The 19,064-nt window shown below is 51.3% G+C and overlaps 1 protein-coding gene across 1 annotated transcript; it reads right to left on the reverse strand.

The window, feature by feature from the left end:
• Nucleotides 1–3,477: 3,477 nt before the first annotated feature.
• On the reverse strand, nt 3,478–17,749 carry FAM76A (family with sequence similarity 76 member A). Its single transcript, XM_082296511.1, has 9 exons — nt 17,624–17,749; nt 16,442–16,506; nt 15,581–15,635; nt 14,863–15,015; nt 13,791–13,948; nt 13,303–13,389; nt 7,235–7,370; nt 6,677–6,778; nt 3,478–5,361 (listed from the first exon to the last, which is right to left on the reverse strand). Exons 1-9 carry the CDS (start codon nt 17,702–17,704, stop codon nt 5,275–5,277), a joined length of 924 nt encoding a protein of 307 aa, XP_082152637.1. The 5' UTR covers nt 17,705–17,749; the 3' UTR covers nt 3,478–5,274.
• Between the last annotated feature and the right edge of the window lie 1,315 nt (nt 17,750–19,064).

A 19,064-nucleotide genomic window follows, 5' to 3' on the forward strand; every position in this document is an offset into this window, starting at 1 on the left:
AGGGATAGAACCCCTCTGCTCTGAAGCCAGGCTGGGAGAGCTGAGGGTGTTCAGCCTGGAGAAGGCTCTGGGGAAACCTCAGAGCCCCTTCCAGTGTCCAAAGCTGCTCCAAGAGAGCTGGAGAGGGACCTGGGACAAGGTCCTGAAGTGCCAGGTCAAGGGGGAATGGCTTCCCACTGCCAGAGGGCAGGGATAGATGGATATTGGGAAGGAATTCTTTCCTGTGAGGGTGGGGAGGCCCTGGCACAGGGTGCCCAGAGAAGCTGTGGCTGCCCCGTCCCTGGAGGTGTCCTAGGCCAGGTTGGATGGTGCTTAGAGCAACCTGGGATAGTGGAAGGTGTCCCTGCCCATTGAAGGGGGGCAGAACGACATGAGCTTTAAGATTCCTTCCAACCAAAACGGTCTGGGATTCTGATTCTTTTGCTGGGTTTGGTGTTTCTCCAAAGGGACAGGAGAAAAAAAAAAAGGTTGAAAAGAAGAAAAATAATAAAGAAAAAGAAAAAAAGGTGAAAAGAAGGGAAATAACCCCACCCCCACAACCATGGGCTGTCCCAGACACAGAGCTGGTGCCAATCTGGTGCTGCCTGACAGCCCGACATGGCAAAGTCCAACAAACAGGAGTCGCTGCACAAACAACTCAGGATTTGCCTGGCAACAGCCTCCTCTGGCTCCGGGCTGAGCTCCTGCCAGCGAAGGGAACGTCAATGCTCCTTACCACTGCAAGGCCTCACAGCCCACGGCTGGAACAGCCACGATCAGCACAGCCCACAGCCCCAGCCTCTGCAGGGAGGGAGGACACAGCCAGTTTCAAACGTGCCTGGTCATTGCTCCTTGTCTCCTTCCTGGGGCTATTTTTAGAGTGTTTTGCAAACATGGCCCTGTGCTGCGGCTGTGGGGTCTGGGTGGCTCTGGCCACCTCAAGGTTTCCGCTTCTGTATTTCCATTTGTGTCATTTCAGAGGCACAGTTCGGGCGTTTAATTTCATCTGATCCAAGGGAACGTGGCCCCGCCCTGCCGTGGGGTCAGAGGTGCTGTTTAGTCTGTCACCCCAGTCCAGCTCCATCACCTGCTCCTTTGGCACTGTCACAGCCCACAGAGGTGCTGCTGGTCACCAGCCAGCCCTGGGGCTGCCCAGAGAAGTTGTGGCTGCCCCATCCCTGCAAGTGTTCAAGGCCAGGTTGGATGGGGGTTGGAGCAACCTGAGACAGTGGAAGGCGACCCTGCCCATGGCAGGGGGTGGAACGAGATGAGCTTTAAGGTTTCTTCCAACCCAAACCATTCCATGATGATTCTACAATTCCACCCTGAGGCCATGAGCTCTGTGTTGGCTCTGGCTGAACACGTCAGCCTGGAGGGGAAAATCCATCTCTTCCTTTGCATCAGTGGAGGCAACACAGAGCAAGCAGAGTGCGGGGGCAGAGGGAGGGGGGAAGGCTGTCTCTGTTCTTCCCTTTCTGCCCCCCTCAAAAAGCACTGGATATTAGAGGGACAGGGCTGTGGGTGTGCATCAGGCAATGATCCAGCTGGAGAGATGGGCTGGCGAGGCTGCCAAATATTTAATACAAAAATATCCCATCAGAAGACATAAAGAGCTGTGCCAGGAGGACATTTGTCCCACAGATGACTCCTGCATGTTGAGCAGGGACAGAAGAGGCCAATCACAGCTAGCTGGGCAGAGAGCTCCAGGTTTTGGAGCAGCACGGGATCCCCCATCTGCTCCTCACCCCTTGTGAGCCCACCCGGCAAGTGCCAGGTAACCTGCAGTCCCAGCACTTTCCTGGCTGGTTCCTGATGCTCCTGCTCACGTAGCAGCCGGCTCGGGCTGTCAGCAGCATCTCCCTCCTCTCACAGCAGCCTGGTACAGGGAGTGTCCGGCCACCACAGCTGAGCTGCCAGGGGCTCAGACCCTCCCATGATGGGAGCCAGGAGCCGGCGATGCTGGGCAGTGCAAAACAGCTTCAGCATTCCATAGAATCATGGAATTGCTCAGTTCAGAAAAGCCCTCTAAGATCATCAAGTCTAACTATTAGCCCAGCACTGCCAAGGCCACCACTAACCCATGTCCCCAAGTGTGCCACATCCACATGGCTTTTAACTCTCTCCAGGGATTTAAAAAACCGCAACAGTAGGCAATTATTTTGGAATTGACAGTGTCCTGGTTACCATCCTGCTGACTGGACAAGTCTGGTGCTCCAGGAAAGCTAAACAGCAAGGGAAGTCAAATTGCTCAAGGTGTGTTACCTCAGAGGGAGGTCGGCTGCGGACAACTCCTGCCTCTTTCACTAGCTGGTGGTTTTGGGCAGCCCAGATTCTGAGGACCAAGGGAAGCAGCACAGACCATACAGGGACACTCTGAGGGAACACCTGGGGCAGGTAAGACATGGAATATTGTTTCAGTGTTTCCTTTCCTTACATGCTCTGCTAGAAGATCAGGAGCTGGATTGTCACTGTGGCTGGTCACCCCATTACAGATTCCAGTGGGAAAACCCACTGGCATTAGGGCTTTGTGGGCTGGAAGAAGGAAGCCCAGAGCATTTGTGGGGTGGAGAAGGGAATTAGAATTATGGAATCATTTAGGTTGGAAAAGATCTTTAAGAGCATTGAGTCCAACTGTTCCCCCAGCACTGGGGGCTACCACCTAACCCTCGTCCCCAAATGTCACATCCACATGGCTTTCAAATTCCTCCAGGGACGGGGACTCTACAACTTCCCTGGGCAGCCTGTGCCAGGGCTGGACAGCCCTTTCCATGGAAGACTCTTCCCTGATGTCCAATCTAAACCTTCCCTGGCACACCCTGAGGCTGTTTCCTCTCATTTCATCTGCAGCTGAACTGTTTCAGAGGCGTGGAGGGAAGGTGACTCCCAAGGTGATCCTGGCCCACAGGAGCTGCCAGCGCTCCATCAGGATTTCTGCCCTGCAGGCAGATGGATGTGGCTTCAGCAACATAAACATTAGAAACTATGGTTTGTACTGGTCAGTGGTCCTCATTGCTCTGGGAGTAGCAGCAGGAGGGAGCTGCTATCCCCATGTGCTCCAGGAGCAGGAATTGGAGATGAGTAAGGGTCACAGCTAAAACCCCTTTGGACTCCCGGACCTCTGGAGATTTCTTTGGAAAAAGACAAGGGGCAGCTGAGCTTTCTTCATGGAAATCTCATGGGAAAAGGGAAAACCTCCATGCCAAAAGAGCAGGTCTCTCTCTCCCCTTGCCGAGATCAGGAATAAATCTTGTCGGATCCAGCCGGATGGGTCCTGGGAAGCTGGATGTAACCAAGTAACCAGGATCCTAGCAACAGGCTTGATGGGAGGATTTAAAGATAGAAAGAAAAGTAGGAACAAAGCAAACAATGGGAAAATACCATCTCCTTCCCATAACTCCCAACCCCAGAGCAGGAGATAAATCAGCTCCAGGCAGGGAAAGGTGCTTTGGTTGTTTTGGTTTTTTCCCTTTTCAAAGCAAACAAAGTATCAGCCACAGATGAGGATTTTTAAAACCACTTTTACAGGTGTCATTTGTACAAATCAAAGCATCCCTTGAAAATCTTATTATTACAAACATACAAAGAAACGATGTTGGTGCTACAAATCAGCTACGCGACGGCAGGAGCAATTTATCACGATTAAAAACCCAACTGAACAGTATTTACAGGGCCTTTCTCCCTCTTTTTATTTCTGTATGTTGAGGGAAGCAAAAAAAGCAAAAGCCCACAGTTAAAAAAACTCCCACCAATGCACTTCATTTTCTAAAAGTATAAAATTGGGTAAGTTTTTCCTGCTGCCACACTCAGGCAAAGTGTAACAATTTCTGATTTTGCTTGTTTTCACATCAAAAGTCCCTTAGAAAAGCCAAAAAGAAATGCATGGCAGTGTCAAATGAAACATGCTCCTTCCGTGCCAGAAGCCAACATCATCCCACGAAAGTGCCTTTGAGTAAAATCAACTTTAGAAACAAATAAGAAACAAAAGGATGAAAAAAATAATCACAAGCTCTAGTTAAAAGCTTCATCAAAGCCCTGACGGAGCAGCCATCCTGCAGCAAAAGCATGAGTTCTCTTACCTACCTTCAGCCCCTGCTTGGGGGTCTCCAAGCCCTGAGATGTTTCTCCACTCCCTGACCAGAGTTCGGGATGTCGAGGAGCTCCTGCCAGCCTGGAGTTGTGTGGTGCTCCCCCTCCAAGTGCTTTTATCCATCACCATCACCTCAAAAGAGGTGTTTGGGGGGACCTACCCCAGCTGGCCTGGCTGTAAGGGTCAGTGGTGGCCATGCTGTTTCAGGGCAGCACACCCCTGGTACAGGGAACGCTCATAGCCCTTTGATCCTGCTGGTTTGGAATCAGCAGTGAGAAAAATCCCTGGAGTGCCCCAAAAAACACTCCCTGGCTCGGGTCGCTGCCTGAGTAAGTGCTTTCCTGGAGCCAACCTGGCCCCTGCATCTGGAAGGGGCAGGGAAAGAGGGAAGAGAGGGAATATCCGAGCCTTGAACTCTTTGTGTAAAGAAATGGAGTAAGAGACACTTGATCACACCAAGCTGCAGAAATCATCGAAATCCCAGATGTCACCACGTAACCAGGGCACTGGGGGTGGAATTCTGGGTGGGTTGGGGGCTGTATCATTCCACTCTGGCTCCCAACCCAAAAGCTCTCATCAGAAAAACAAGGAAACACAAAACCAGGCAGTTTGGTTTGCCAAGTTGACAGAGAAAAGAAGAAAAAACAAAACATAAAAATTTTCCAAGATAAATACATGGCCCCCATTTTGGAAGCATCTTCAAAAAGCTGGATCAACTATTGTCAGCAGTGGCACAACCTTCCAGGAACATCTGTTGGGCTGGTGAGTTCGCAGCTCTCTTCTGAAGAGGAAACAGTTTAAGGAAAAAAAATCCAGCTCCCACCACACGCAGCTCCCATTTTATCTGCAGAACAACTGGCCACAGCAATTCCCACACAGCAGCAGGTTGGGAACCAGCAAGGAGCCACTAAGCAGCAGGTTCCTGTTTGCTCATGGAAAGGGCTGGCAGTGGTAGCAACTGGTTAGGAAAAGATTTCTTCCAGAAAACAGTACTTCAGGGGGGATTTAGGAAGGCTGGGACCTCTCCCCATGGATCGAAACCGGCCACGCTCAAGCATGCTGTCGGAAGTAACACCCATCAGGAATTCCCGTGGAGTCCACAGCCCGGGGCTAGCGACAACACAGAGGTTTTGGCTTCCAGCGATCCAGCAGGTCTCCCAGACTCCTTGGCTAATGCTGAGGAAAGCTCCCAGGTTGGGGGTTTGGCTTTAAGGGGAGGTTATTGCTCCTGACTTCTCAGGCTTTTTGCCTTTTGACAGGGCAGCTGCTTGCTTCAGGAGTTCTCTGTTCTTGGCCTGGAAACGGGGAAAATGGGTATTTAACGGCACGGATCATCATTAGCTCTTGGGATCCCTGTGTAGGAGCTGCTGACATCCCGTGCACAGGTGGAAAGGGGGGCAGATGCTGAACTCACCTCAAACCACCTACAGAGGGCTCTCCCATCCCAGCCCCACAGGAAAAGACAAAGACAAAATAATAAAACCCATGAACCCGCTCAAAAAATTAATCATATGAACAGTTCAAGGCACCTACAATACACTGAGAGATCTGAACTTTTGATTTTGCAATCATTGAAGGTTTCCAAAGACTCAACCAATACCAGCAGAAATAAAATGTCTGGACACCAGAGAGTTCAGGGCAGTCCCAGCCTGAGCTGAGCACAGACATGGAAAGCTGGGGCACACCTGCTCCTGGATCTGATGCTCCTTTCCCTTCAGAAACAGCACATCCAGCCCTCTCCTCACCACATACCGACATTCCAGCCTTCAGAAGGATGTGCATTGGGAAGGGATTCTCACCGACACTCTGACAGCAGCTGGAAGCTCCAAACCTGCCCTCCACCGGGATACTTCCCTAGAGTGTGTGTGGATGGAGGAGGGGCTGTTTCCTCAGGGGCAATAGAAGCCTTTTGTCTCATCCCCTCCCGCCTCTCATTGCTGGGGCTTTAGATCTTTATATACCCAGAGTAATTAAAGGGTGCAAAGTTCATTTCTGTGTCTGATTTCTTCCCCTTTGACCTGATCCCTTCGGTGGCTCGAGCTATTAATGCTGATAGTCTACTGTGTTTTCACAGCCATGACGAGAATCCTGCTCTCCCTGCTTCTATCGGCTCAGGGACTTCTTTATTTGGACTAGAGATACAGGGCTAAAAGAACTGCCAATTGTTCCTTTGTTCTCTCTGGTTACTGCTCACACAAATCACAAGGAGGTGATTTAGAGGTGCAGGGAGCTGACAAAGGTTCTTCAGACTGGAGAAACAGGTTCAAACCTGATTTCGACACTAAGTAAAATGAGTTTGATGGTTCCCATCTAGTCCATAGGGGATACAACATAGCACTTTACAACACAGTAAGTGTGAGCCTGAGTAGAGAGCAGCAAGGTAGGTGTAAACAGTGGTTGGGATGCAGTGCAGAGCTGAGGAGGTGCTTGCCTGGCAGCACAGAGGCTGTAGGACAGGGCTGAGAAGCATTAGCAGGGCTCTGTGTGCAGGAGCTCACGGGGTGTTGTGATCAGGAGTGTCCTCAGTCCCTCCTGGACACAGCTCAGGAATGTCCTTGGTCACTCCTGGATACAGCACAGCTCAGCAAATTAAACCAAAAATGCTGTCACCTGTAACTGTTCCATGACCTCCTTGTGTGTCTTCTCCATTTGGTTCATCTTTGCCCTCATCTGTGATTCCTGGTACTGCAGGTCGGCTTTCAGCTCTGTGATCTGTGCAGAAACCAGGAAGGAGCAAGTGAGCTTGAAGAGGCAATGACTTCCCTCACCACAGACCCCCCTGCCATGGAAAATGCCTCTAAAGAAGGTTGTGACCTCTGGCTGAGGTCACAGACATGCTGGGGGTGCTGGGGGACCGCAACGAGACCAGAACTGTGTCACTGAGAGCACAGAGCAACAGGAAGGGCCAGCACTGTATTTTCTCCAAGCAACAGCATGTTTATTCCCAGTCTTCCCCACACACAGAGGTCTCCAATAGAGTGGTCAGGAAATGACCCCTTATGAAATGAGATCTCCTGGGTGGGTCCAGAGAGCCTCTTTGGCTTTGGAAAGGAGGCAGCCTGGAAACACCCAGACATGTTAACTCCAAGATGAAAAGCCAGGCTGTGTCAGAGTGTGATCTGTGAGAACATGTCAGCCTGCTGGGGGGAAGCAAGCCAAGGACTGTACCTTCTTCTCCTTCTCCAAAATCATCTGATCCTTCTGGTGAAGCATCTTTTTTAAAGTAGCCACTTCCTCCTTCAGCTGGGCAATGATGACAAAGTGGTCAGTGCCAGGGGAGTCCAGGGCGAGGTCTGGAGAAAAACTGCAGCAAAGAACAGGGAGAGGCTCTCAACAAAACCCTCCTCTTCACTGAGGCAGGGAAACTCCCACGGATGTACTCAAAGGAGAATGGGAATCATTTCATGATCATTCATGATCCTTTTTCAAACCAAAGAGCTGAAGACAGCAATCAGAGAGATAATTAAACTTTATGCATCCCTTTGGAAATCTGCTCACAAGCAGTCCTTGGATGCACTGCAAAACTTCCCACTGAATGTAAACAAGCATTCTGGCAAGGAGGGGACATGAAAGAGAAACAAATAACCTCCAAGTTCAACAAACAGAGCAAAAACCAGATAAATTGTCCTGAGCAGGGAAAAGGAGTAAAAAACATACTGGACCCTGTAATAATTTGATTCTGCCACGATAAAGCAATTTAGATAGAAGCTTCATTATTTCAGAGTAGGAAGAACTCTCCAGGAAAACAGAGAAATAGCTGAGCACATCACCTGTACACCACCAGGTATTCTAAATCTAAGCAATCATCTGCAGAGTTACCTGTGCATGAGTCACTGCTGCACTGGTAAATCACAAACCTCCCTACGAGCCACCCAGTGACCCAGGCAGGCACGTGCAGTCCTGTGCTACAGGAATATGCCAGATCATAAGATACAACAAGCTACAGGCCCAGGGAGCCCACCCGATTTTTCCCTGCCTTCTGTTCCATCCCTAAAACTGATTTTTATCTCCTCATGCTAAGTGGGCAGCACCTCCCAGCCACACACACCTGCAACTGCTGTATAAAAACCAAACAGTAATAAGACAACAAAGCTTCACCTAGAAGAAGTCTGAACCCAAAATTCTGCTTCTCTCGAGGATGTTTCTACCTCTGATCTTCCAAGTCCCCCACCTGTACCCTAAGGCAGAGAGTACTTGCTGCTCACTTCACATGGGGTCTCCTCTAGCACCTGGAAATGATCCATTTTCTAATTAAAAGCACCACAGTCTGCTTTGACGGAACTCATTAGTAATGATGTGGCAGGAGAAAAGGCTCCTTCCCCCACTGTGCTGGGGATCTACAGAGGGAAACTAAGCAGAGGCAGCTTCCCAGATCTGAGAGTCAGAGGATGGCCCTGAGGCACTGGGAGAGAAAACCCGGCAAAGGAAAACTCAGAACTGAGGGTCTGCAGGAGACCGCAGCAGAAGAGCCCTGCATGGCTAAAACATGCTGACAGCAGAGCCCACAGTAAGATGTGGCAGCTCTCTGGGCACACTGGATCCAGCTCTGTGCTAGGCAGAGAGGTTCATACCCACACACAAGCACAGAACAACTCCATTTTAAAACTTTCCCAAATAGTTTTCCCAAGTGGAGGCTGTGCAAGATGATGGTGGGTGCTCCAGCACCTTCCTGTGTGCAAGCACATTACTAACAGCAGCTTTAATTTCCCACTCAGTGCAAATATGCCGGGGAGGAGAGAAAGAAATTAAAAAAAAAAAAAACAAACAGCCAACAGCCTCCACAGAGAAAAAAAAGGCTTCCTCACTGATTCCCTCTGGCTGAAAACAATCCCTTGACACACCATTCCTTTGCCCAGGCACGCTTCCCTCCTGCCATGCCCTGGGGTGATAAAGAGTGCCAGGAGATGTCCCCATTTCCCAGAGCAGCTCCAGCAGGAAAAATTCCCTGCCTGGCAGCTCCTGCTGCCCAGCACATTGCAAAGCCAGGAAGGTGAAAGCCAGCCCTGCCACCCAGTGGGGAGAAGGAAGGGACAGGATGGTCACCAGCCTTGCACAAAGCACCCGTCCCCAGGGCTCCGAGGGTTCTGCATCTACCAGCGGGGAACAGCCGGCTTGAGATCTCCTCCTGGGGGTATAAAATACCAGGCAGGTATTTTCCTGTTCAGTTGCTGCAAAATGCCCCCTCAAATGTATTAAGGTGCATTAAAGAAGCAGATTTTTTTTTCTTCTTTTGTATTTTTAAAAAGACTGACAAATTAGCACTGAAAGGTTCCTCTGTCTTTAACCCCATGTTACAGAAGCAGCCTAAGACTCCAAAATTCGAAGGAAAACTGCCAAACGGAAGTCATTCCTTTCCTTTAACAAACAGATCAAGAATTAAAACAACCAACCAAAAAAAAAAAAGCCATTTCCTCTACAAATAAACTCAAGATCCAGCCCCTTGGGATAGGTCAGGGGGACATGAGCTCTCCATGTTTGAACAGCCTGAAATGCACACCGCTAATTAAAGGAAATTATGAGCTCCCGTTGTTTTCAGCAGAGACAGAGGACAAAAATGGAGCTGTTCCCAAGGCACTTGCCTCTCTCTATTGACTGGAACAGAAACCAAATGGACTGCCTTAAACTCCACACCTGTTAAATGGCTGAAATTAGGCAAAGCAAATGCCAAGCTTAAAGATTCTGCTGTTCAAGTCAGGCTGGTGTGAAGAGGCACAGACCAGGCACTGAATGACCATCCACATTTTACCTTAGACAAAAACCACCTGCAGAGCTGCCTCCAGCTCTGGGCCACCAACATCAGAAGGATACAGAGATGCTGGAGCGACCCCAGAGGAGGCCACAGAGATGCTCTGAAGAGCTGGAACCCCTCTGCTCTGAAGCCAGGCTGGGAGAGCTGAGAATGTTCAGCCTGGAGAAGAGAAGGCTCTGGGGAAACCTTAGAGCCTGTTCCAGTGCCTAAAGAGGCTCCAAGAGAGCTGGAGATGGACCTGTAACAAGGGCCTGAAGTGCCAGGACAAGGTGGGGTGGCTTCCCACTGCCAGAGGGCAGGGTTAGATGAGATATTGGGAAGAAATCCTTTCCTGTGAGGGAGGTGAGGCCCTGGCACAGGGTGCCCAGAGAAGCTGTGGCTGCCCCATCCCTGGAATTGTCCAAGGCCAGGTCGGACAGGGCTTGGAGCGACCTGGGATAGTGGAAGGTGTCCCTGCCCATTGGAGGGGGTGGAATGAGATGAGCTTTAAGGTCCCTTCCAATCCAAACCATTCTGGAATTCTATGAAAAACATCCTCCACACAGTGCAGTACAGCCCAAGTCACAGAGCTTTAAATTGTGCCAAGACTTTCCTATGCAAATGAGAATCTTTTTACAAATGAACTTTGCTGCTGAGCATCCTGAGGCACCGCTGCTCTCCCCCTGCCAGCAGTGCTGTCGCTGCCTGGTGTTACAAGCACAATTTAGCACCTTGTCTGCAGTGACAGGAGAAGGGACCGCAGTGTGCTCGTCTGCAGAGTCAGAACACTTCGCCAGCATTGGCACAAGAGGATGGGGACACCAAGACTGCCCAAATCAGGACCAGCCCAGCTCCAGGGGCTGGAGGTGAAGCCAGCATGCTGGGCAGCACAGGACCGAGGGGCACTGGCAGCACAGCAGGATTAATAAGGCCAGGTCTGCTGCAAGATGTGCTGCGAGTCACTGGGAGGGAAAACTACTCCCAGTGCAGCAGCACTAGAGCTGTTTGCTCCTCCCAGAACTCATCCAGAACAAACCATTCAACACCACCCTTTAAATGACTGTTGGAAATCATCCTGTCCACATATCATAGCCATTGTGAGCAACAACCACTCTGAAATACATAAACAAAAACACACAGAGGGAATTCAGTACGACACAGTAAAGGAATTTCTACCATATCCAAGAAGAAGCAATCATTTCAGATAAGCTGGACCCTGACTGAAGGTGTTGCCGAAGTCAACTGAGCTCAGACATGCCCAAATTTTGCCCAGCTGAGGGCTACACCAGAGGTTTTGGCTGAAGCCAGGAGACAGAGTACAGGAAGTTGGGGTTGACCTCAGCAGAGAGGAGGTGCTGGTTGTGTCACTTTTACTCCAGACTCTGCTGCTGCTGCAAACACCCTTGTGCTGCAGCAGACCTTAACTCCATGCTCAGGCTGTGCCCCAGACACCAAGGTGACTCTGGGAGGGACAATCTGGTAGTTGTACAAAAGGGGAGGGTTTGGGGGGTTCACCCTCATAAAAGAACCCTCAGCAACTCCAAACCCACACTTAAGGAACCCCCATTATTCCACTCAAGACACGCAGTCATGCGTCTGTTTAAGGCACCTGGAGCTTGCCTTTTCTGCTGCACGTCGCTGAAGCTCTTTAGTTGCTAAATTTACACTTGGTTTGTTACGGAACTCATCAAAAAAAGCCTGTGGCAAGGCCTGTAGCCTTGTCAGGAGCCAGACTGGCAACATCTGACATGAGAGCAAAAGGAAGGCCCTTGATTCCTTCACTACATGCTCCTGTTTTCCAAACAAATGGCTGACCAACCCAGAGAACAGGACATTTTGCTTTTTGGGTACTTTCAAGCCAGCAGGGCTGTTACAATGAGGTGTGAGATCTCAGCCCAGGATTTACTGAGGAGATAAAAACACCTGGTGCTGTCCTACAGCCCAGAGCAGCGGCTTCTCTAGAGGGAAAGCTGTACCAGGTACTGATGGGCTGCACCAGTTCTACCAGGGCCCTGTTTCCATCCTCTCCTCTGGCTCCACCAGCACTCAAGGCAGCTAAATTCTAACCCCTCTGCATTCAGCCACAGCTCCTAAGTCACAATTAGTCCTTAAATTTTTCCAGCTTTTAATTGAAAATGCTGTTCAGATGATAAAAGGTCTTTCAGACCACTCTGTGGGAGCCACTGCCCTATAAAATTATTAAAGTTCTATTTCATAGAATCATAGAATCCCAGAACGGTTTGGGTTGGAAGGGACCTTAAAGCTCATGTTGTTCCACCCCCTGCCATGGGCAGGGTCACCTTCCACTAGACCAGGCTGCCCCAAGCCCCATCCAACCTGGCCAAGAACACTTCCAGGGATGGGCCATTTCCCATGGGAGCACTTTACAGTGACAAGGTGTCAACAGTATCTGTAGGAGAGATCTGTGATCTCAGAGACATTCAAGGCAGGTAGTGAATAATTAATTACCAGTGGCTTTAATGAACCCTTTGGCACTAACTATGCTCTGGTCCATGCTCCCAAATCCCTGCTGTCTAGAAAGAGATCCATTGAGAGGGAGAGTGCCCGTGTATGAGGCAGTTCCCAGGGAGGGAGGGGAGAAAACAACAGGTGATCTCACTTCAGGATGTCAATGCCTTGAGCAACAGGACAATGGTGGGCCCCGAGAGTCTGTTGGGAAGCAGCCCACTGCGCCAACGTGGACGGGGCCCTCTGGATAAGGGGGCAAAGCATCTCGGGAGAGGAAGGAACGCTGAGAATCAGAGAGGAAAGGCAGGAATGAAAATATGCATGTACAAGACCATAAAAATACAAATCCATCTCTATCTCCTGTTTCTGCTAGTGACTCCCATTCTGCTGCACAGGCGGCTGGCATCAACATGATTCAGCATCAAGTGTGACAGCAGAATGGGGTCGGATGCTTTCCTAAAATCAGAGAATCATGGAATGGTTTGGGCTGGAACGAATCTTAAAGACCATCTTGTTCCATCCCCCTGCCATGGGAGGGGACACCTTCCACTAAATCAAATTGCTCCATGCCCCATCCAACCTGGCCTTGGACACCTCCAGGATGGGGAGTCCACAGCCTTTCAAGCAAAGCTGTTTGATTGCTTGTCTCTCTTCTCCTGTCCTCTGAGGTTCTCCCTCTCCCTGCAGATCAGTCTGACAGACCTCAAAGCACACAACCTGCAGACCTCACCAGCCCCTCTCTCCCTGTGACTGCAGAGAGAGGATAAAGTTGGTCTGGCTGCAGTTCTCCTGACTGTTGGGGAGTTCAGCCAAACATCAGTTTCCATTCGAGCAGGTACAGGTGCTCAGTACTCTTTTCCTCTTCAAACCTATGTCTAGATTCCAGGTAGCACTGGGCTGCCAGGTTCTAGGGCAGCCCCTTGAGGTCTCAAAGCCCAAGGCCCCTGCTCTAGCATAAGGTATTCACACACAACTCTGTCTTATATAAACTCAGCAAACAAAGCCACCTGCCCACAATTTCCCCATGTAACAGGCTCACCTGTCACCATTGGCAGATATGGCATCAAACTTGGCTTTCTTCTTTGGGATTTCGTTCTGAATGGAAGACGTGGATAAGGTTTTCTGGCTAGAAAAATGAGGAAATTGTATGTCAGAACCTGAATGACTTTCAGTCTAAGACAGAGAGGCAGATAAATATTCCCACCCACTTTGATCCTATTAAAACAGTATTTCCCAGGGCTAAAATGATAAAAAAATCATTCCTTGAAGAGTAGCTGGAGACTAAAAATAAACAGAAAACAATGAGTCAGAGCAGCACGTAGGTGAAGAACTCCTGCTTAAAATCTGCATTTTAATCATTAAATTTTACAAATGCAACTCTGCTTTCATTGTGTACAAGTTCAGTAAGTTGGATCACTAAGAAGCGCAAGGCTGCACCAAGCACAGTGAGGTTTGCAAACAAGCAAAGCGTGACTTAGCCAGATCCTGCTGAACTCAGACCCTGTCCAAACCCCTCCCCAAGGTTACCTGTTATAGTGGCTGCCACTGCTGAGCCTACTGAACTGCTCCTTCTCCTGCAGACTGGCTCGGGAAGAACTGCTCAGGTGTTTGCACTGTTCTTTGGTCTTCTGCAGGACCCGTTTATAGGACAACGTGCACAACCAGCACAGCAGCTTTCCATCCACCTGGAAGGGGAGACAGAAAGAAGTTTTGGTCTTTCTTCCTGCCCACAAAGCAAATACAGAAAAGACAAGAAGCAGTTTCAAGGTTAGGGTCACATATGAACAAGCAGGGACTCAAAAAGAATCTTCTGAATGGACAGGCAGCCACTGGAGACCAAAACAGCAAGGGTGTCTGCTCCAGGAGCCTCAGCAGGGCAGGGATTATCAGTGTAGCATCCCAAACAACAGATCTTTACACTTTGCCTGGGAAAGACACACCTCCTACAGAGCACTCAGGGTGTTTAAGCAAAGGGTGTACAGAAGCCACAGAAGGCGTTTCCTGGTGGAGGTATGACACTTGTAGCTCCTCAGGCTATGGAACAAATATCACTCCCCATCCCTCTCCCCAAATAGCACCTCACACTTCATTCAGAGGTCTCTGCTCCTCTGCCAGCTCTTGGGCCAAAGTCAAGAGATCTTTCTCAGAAGGTCTGGCAAGGCACATAGGGGTTCAAAGACCAAACAGCTCTAAACCAGGGCAAAGCTCAACTCTAGAAAAACATTTCATAACCAAGAGACATGGATCATGGAATGGTTTGGGTTGAAAAGGACCTTAAAGCTCACTTAGTCCCACCCCCTGCCATGGGCAGGGATACCTTCCGCTATCCCAGGATGCTCCAAGCCCCATCCAGCCTGGCTCTGAACACTTGCAGGGATAGGGCAGCTACAGCTTCTCTGGGCACCCTGTGCCAGGGCCTCACCACCCTCACAGGGAAGAATTTCTTCCCAATATCCCATCTAACCCTTGCCATCTGGCAGCAGGAAGCCATTCCCCCTTGTCCTATCAGAAATGCTGCAGAAGACGTAAAGAAGATGAACAGAGGATCACAGTGACCAGCCCTTTTAACTTTTCAGCCTTCTTTTACACAAATACTGACCTTCTTCCTGTCATCCTTCCGGTCAAATGCACACTGCTGCTTGCACTGCTCACACGAGTGAGGAGGGCCATACTTCTTCTCTGAGTTGGTGCAACGCTGGCACTTGTTTCCAATAAATGCTGCTATGATGTTGCAGTACTGGCAGGGTTTTGGCTTTAAAAAATAAGAACAACTGCTACAGCCTTCTAACTACAATAGTACACCGCTCCTTCCCATTCTCCCCATAATTTCAAACTTCTATTTCCTTATTCTAACAGAGTATAATGCTGATCCAGGACACAAAACTCCATTTGGATCCCTGGTCTCCAGCTAAGTGTATTTAGCCATGGCACTCAGACCACTTATCAGGTGCTGTGAAATCTTTAGAAAAATGTCTAATACCAAAATAGAACCAATCAAAATCTCTATTTCAGATTTCAGGCAAGCAGGAAATAAAGATTTATCACTGCTTCCTGCAACAATCTCAGTCTGTGTAAGCACACTCTTGTTTCTAGTGGGTATCGAACAGATCATTTCCTGGCCTCAAACGATGCAAAGCTCTTTTTTGTGCTAAAAGAAGAAGAGAAAGTCAAAGCTTCACGCTTGAGTGACCCATATTATTGGCCAGTCATGCTCTTACAGCCAAGCCAGTCCATAAACTGCTCTTGGATTTCAGCAGGATAAAGACAAGAGAGATGAAAGGAAAAGAGGCTGGAGAGGCTGAGCCCCACTCACTTACTGTGCCATAGAGCTTCACATTCTGAGCACACTTCTTGCATATCGTGTTGGTTTTGCTGTTAAGAAGGACACATCATTTTATTAACGCATTCCAACAGATGAAACAAATGAAACCTTTGTTTAGGATGCCTGGTTCAGATCCCAGGATCCCTGGTTAGGATCCCAGCCTCCCCTCGGCTCTGTCTCTGGTGATGAGGCTGGATTCAACCTCCCTAGGGACACAGATACCAAAGTGCTTTTCCTATCCCCATCTGACTGAGAATAAACGGCCAAAAAACAGCATCCCCAGGTGACACCAGTTTTTTGTCCATACATACACAGGATTTGATCACTGACTAACTGGCAGCACGAGTGATTCAGCATCAGGGCAGGCTCCATTCTGGAGGTCAAGGCAGGAGAGGACAGAAGTATATTTGTCCAACAAACACAGGAAGGAACACCCCACACAAATGCCACATACAGCTCTGGGATTAGCAATCCTCCCTCTGACAGTTACACAACTTGTCAAAATGCAAAAAGACAAGAGCCCAGCTAAAGGACACACAGCAGGAAATAAAATGTTGGATACCAGACATCGGGTAAGAGGAAAACTCATGGGAAGATGAACCCAGATCCTTCCCTGGAAGATGCATCTGAGCTCTGACTGAAAAAAAAACCCAAGCAAAAGGTGTAATCCAAGTGCACTGCAGATACTCCAACTCGCCCAGCAGACCTTTGGAGGCGGCCAAAGGTCCCCCCAAGTCTTCCACAGCAACAATCTACAGGTTAAGGCTGAGTCACTGATGGTGTGGAAACATTATGGTTCCCCAGGTGTGACTGTTCTACACGAAACATGGATCTCCCCATTTCAGCAAGCATTTACCTTTCCTGTTGGAATTCAGTCCTGCAGTAAGTGCATTTAACAATGGGATGAGCAATCCGGCACTCCTGCAACAACAGAAGTGTTCCATGAGGCGCAGTGCTGCTCCCCAAATCCCAGATCTCCTGTTGTCCTCCACTCCCACCACATCCACATACATGCAAACACTTCCTCCCTGTACAGTCATGCTGAGAGAAGAGGAAGGGTGATGGGGATGGCATGTGTCACAGGTGAGCCAGGCATGAACTGAGATCCATCACCAGGGCTCATTTGTGCTTCACACCCACAGAGCAGGGTCAAGGGGTGGCCCCAGCTCCCGGGGCAGGAACACACAGCTTTGCCTCAGGTATTCACCAGTTTCCTGTACCTCTCGTCGCACTCCCATCCCAGCTTTGCCAACATTCACCTGCTTTGTCCCAGCTTCAGTGATCCCTGGCTACTCCAGTTCCTGCCCCTTGTTTCTTATTTCATCCCTGATCTTGTTCTTCCCCGTCCCCTCAGCCTGTCCCCAAAACCCACCTTACTCCTTCAAGATACCATCAGACCTCCCATAAATATGCCCAGATCCTCCCAGGCCTTTGCTCAGGAACAGCTCCCACCTCCCCTCTATTCCCCACAACAACCCCATGACTTCCACTCCAACACCCTCCAAATACCCCCAGCACCTCCAAACTGCCTCCAGTGCCTCAGGTACTCCTAACAAACAGCTTCCCTGAGAAGCCCTTCAACACACTCCCCTAACAGCCCCCAGGCTTTATCCCCGTGCCTCAGCCTCTCAAAACCCCCCCAAAGCTCCCAGGCCCTCATCCACACCCTCCCACTGCCCACCCACAGACCCCAAATAGACACCTCAAGGCCCCAGTCTTCATAAATACTCCCAGGATCTCCCCACAAACAGCCCCCCAATTATCTTCAGTCCTAAGAGCCCCCAGAGCCCCTAAAACAGTCCCTTGCTTGCCCTCCCTCACAAACAATGCTCCAGGAGGCCCTTTACCCCTCAGACACCCCCCAAATCCCCTCACGGCCCACGCCCTCAAATCTCCTCATAGATCACCCCCCATTTCCCTCACAGCCCCCCTCAGACTCCTCTCCCATCAGCCTCCTCCCAAACTGCCCCCCGTAAGATCCTTCACAGACCTTCCCTCCTCGCCCCCTCACAACCCGCTCCCAGCCCCTCTCCTGGACCTTGCAGAGCTGCTGGCCCTGGCTGAGCGCCTCGAAGGGGAAGCGCTGGTGGCACTTGGTGCAGGCGTACAGCGCCGCCATCCCGCCGCCCCGCTGACAGGCGCGGCCCGCCGGCCCGCCCGCCCGGCCCGCGCGGCCCCGCCCCCTCCCGCCGTCCATTGGCGGCGCGCCGCATCAGTCACGCCTCGGCCGCTTCTTATTGGTGAACGAGCCGTCACTCACGGCGGCGGGGCGGGGCGCGCCGGGGAAGCGTGAACGTCACGGGAGGGCCGCGGTGACGCAGCCGCTCGGCCCCGCGTGACGCGGCGCGCGGGGGAGGTCGCGCGAGATCGCGCGTGGAGACGATGGGGGGGGAGGGGGCGGGGACTGGGAAAAGGGGCGGGGCTGGAGTGGACAGGGCCGGGGGAATGGACAGGGCCGGGGGAATGGACAGGGCCGGACAGGGCCGGGGGAACGGACAGGACAGGGGGAATGGACAGGACAGGGGGAATGGACAGGACAGGGCCGGACAGGGCTGGGGGAACGGACAGGACAGGGCTGGACAGGGCCGGGGGAACGGACAGGACAGGGGGAATGGACAGGACAGGGCCGGACAGGGCTGGACAGGGCCGGGGGAATGGACAGGACAGGGCCGGACAGGGGGAACGGACAGGACAGGGCCGGACAGGAGAGGGCCAGACAGGAGAGGACAGGGCCGGGGGAACGGACAGGACAGGGCCGGGGGAATGGACAGGGCCGGGGGAATGGACAGGGCCGGGGGAATGGACTGGACAGGGCTGGACAGGGCCGGGGGAATGGACAGGACAGGGCCGGACAGGGGGAACGGACAGGACAGGGCCGGACAGGGCTGGACAGGACAGGGCCGGACAGGAGAGGACAGGGCCGGGGGAACGGACAGGACAGGGCCGGACAGGACAGGGCTGGACAGGACTGGACAGGGCCGGGGAAACGGACAGGACAGGACAGGGCAGGACTGGACAGGGCTGGACAGGACAGGGCCGGAAGGAGGCTGAGCTGGGTCGAGGAAAGAGCTGAGGGGAGGTTGAAGGGGGTGGTGGCAGGGCTGGACCAGGACAAGGTGAACAGGAGATCCATGGCTGGCCTATGTTAGAGGAGGGGAGTTGGATTAGGGCCGGGGAGGAGGAGGATGGGAGGCTGGATTAGGGCTGGGCTGGGGAGATGAGCTGCTGCAGGGAGGGAAGGTCTCTGTGGAGGTGGGTGAAGGAGGGTCAGGACTGGGGAAAGGAAGGAAGAGAGCAGAGGAGTGTGGGGAGGAGGAGGAGGTGTGTCCACCTTGAGAATGGAGGTGAGGAGGAACAGAGCCACCTGCTCTGGGGAGGGCTGGAGACACCAGCAGGGCAGGGGCAGTGGGAGTACTGTGGCTGGAGGCTTGAGAGAAAGAGAATGGGAGGAAGAGGAAGGGAAAATGAGGCAGGAGGTT

The sequence above is a fragment of the Coloeus monedula genome (assembly GCF_965178545.1).
Source record: "Coloeus monedula genome assembly, chromosome: 24".
Taxonomy (NCBI): domain Eukaryota; kingdom Metazoa; phylum Chordata; class Aves; order Passeriformes; family Corvidae; genus Coloeus; species Coloeus monedula.

Coding starts and splice junctions, on each gene's coding strand:
- FAM76A (XM_082296511.1), bottom strand. CDS start 17,704: ATGGCGGCGCTGTACGCCTGCACCAAGTGCCACCAGCGCTTCCCCTTC. Junction 13,949..14,862: donor GGAAGGATGACAGGAAGAAG/GTCAGTATTTGT, acceptor CTCCCCTTCCAG/GTGGATGGAAAGCTGCTGTG. Junction 13,390..13,790: donor AGTGGCAGCCACTATAACAG/GTAACCTTGGGG, acceptor TCATTTTTCTAG/CCAGAAAACCTTATCCACGT.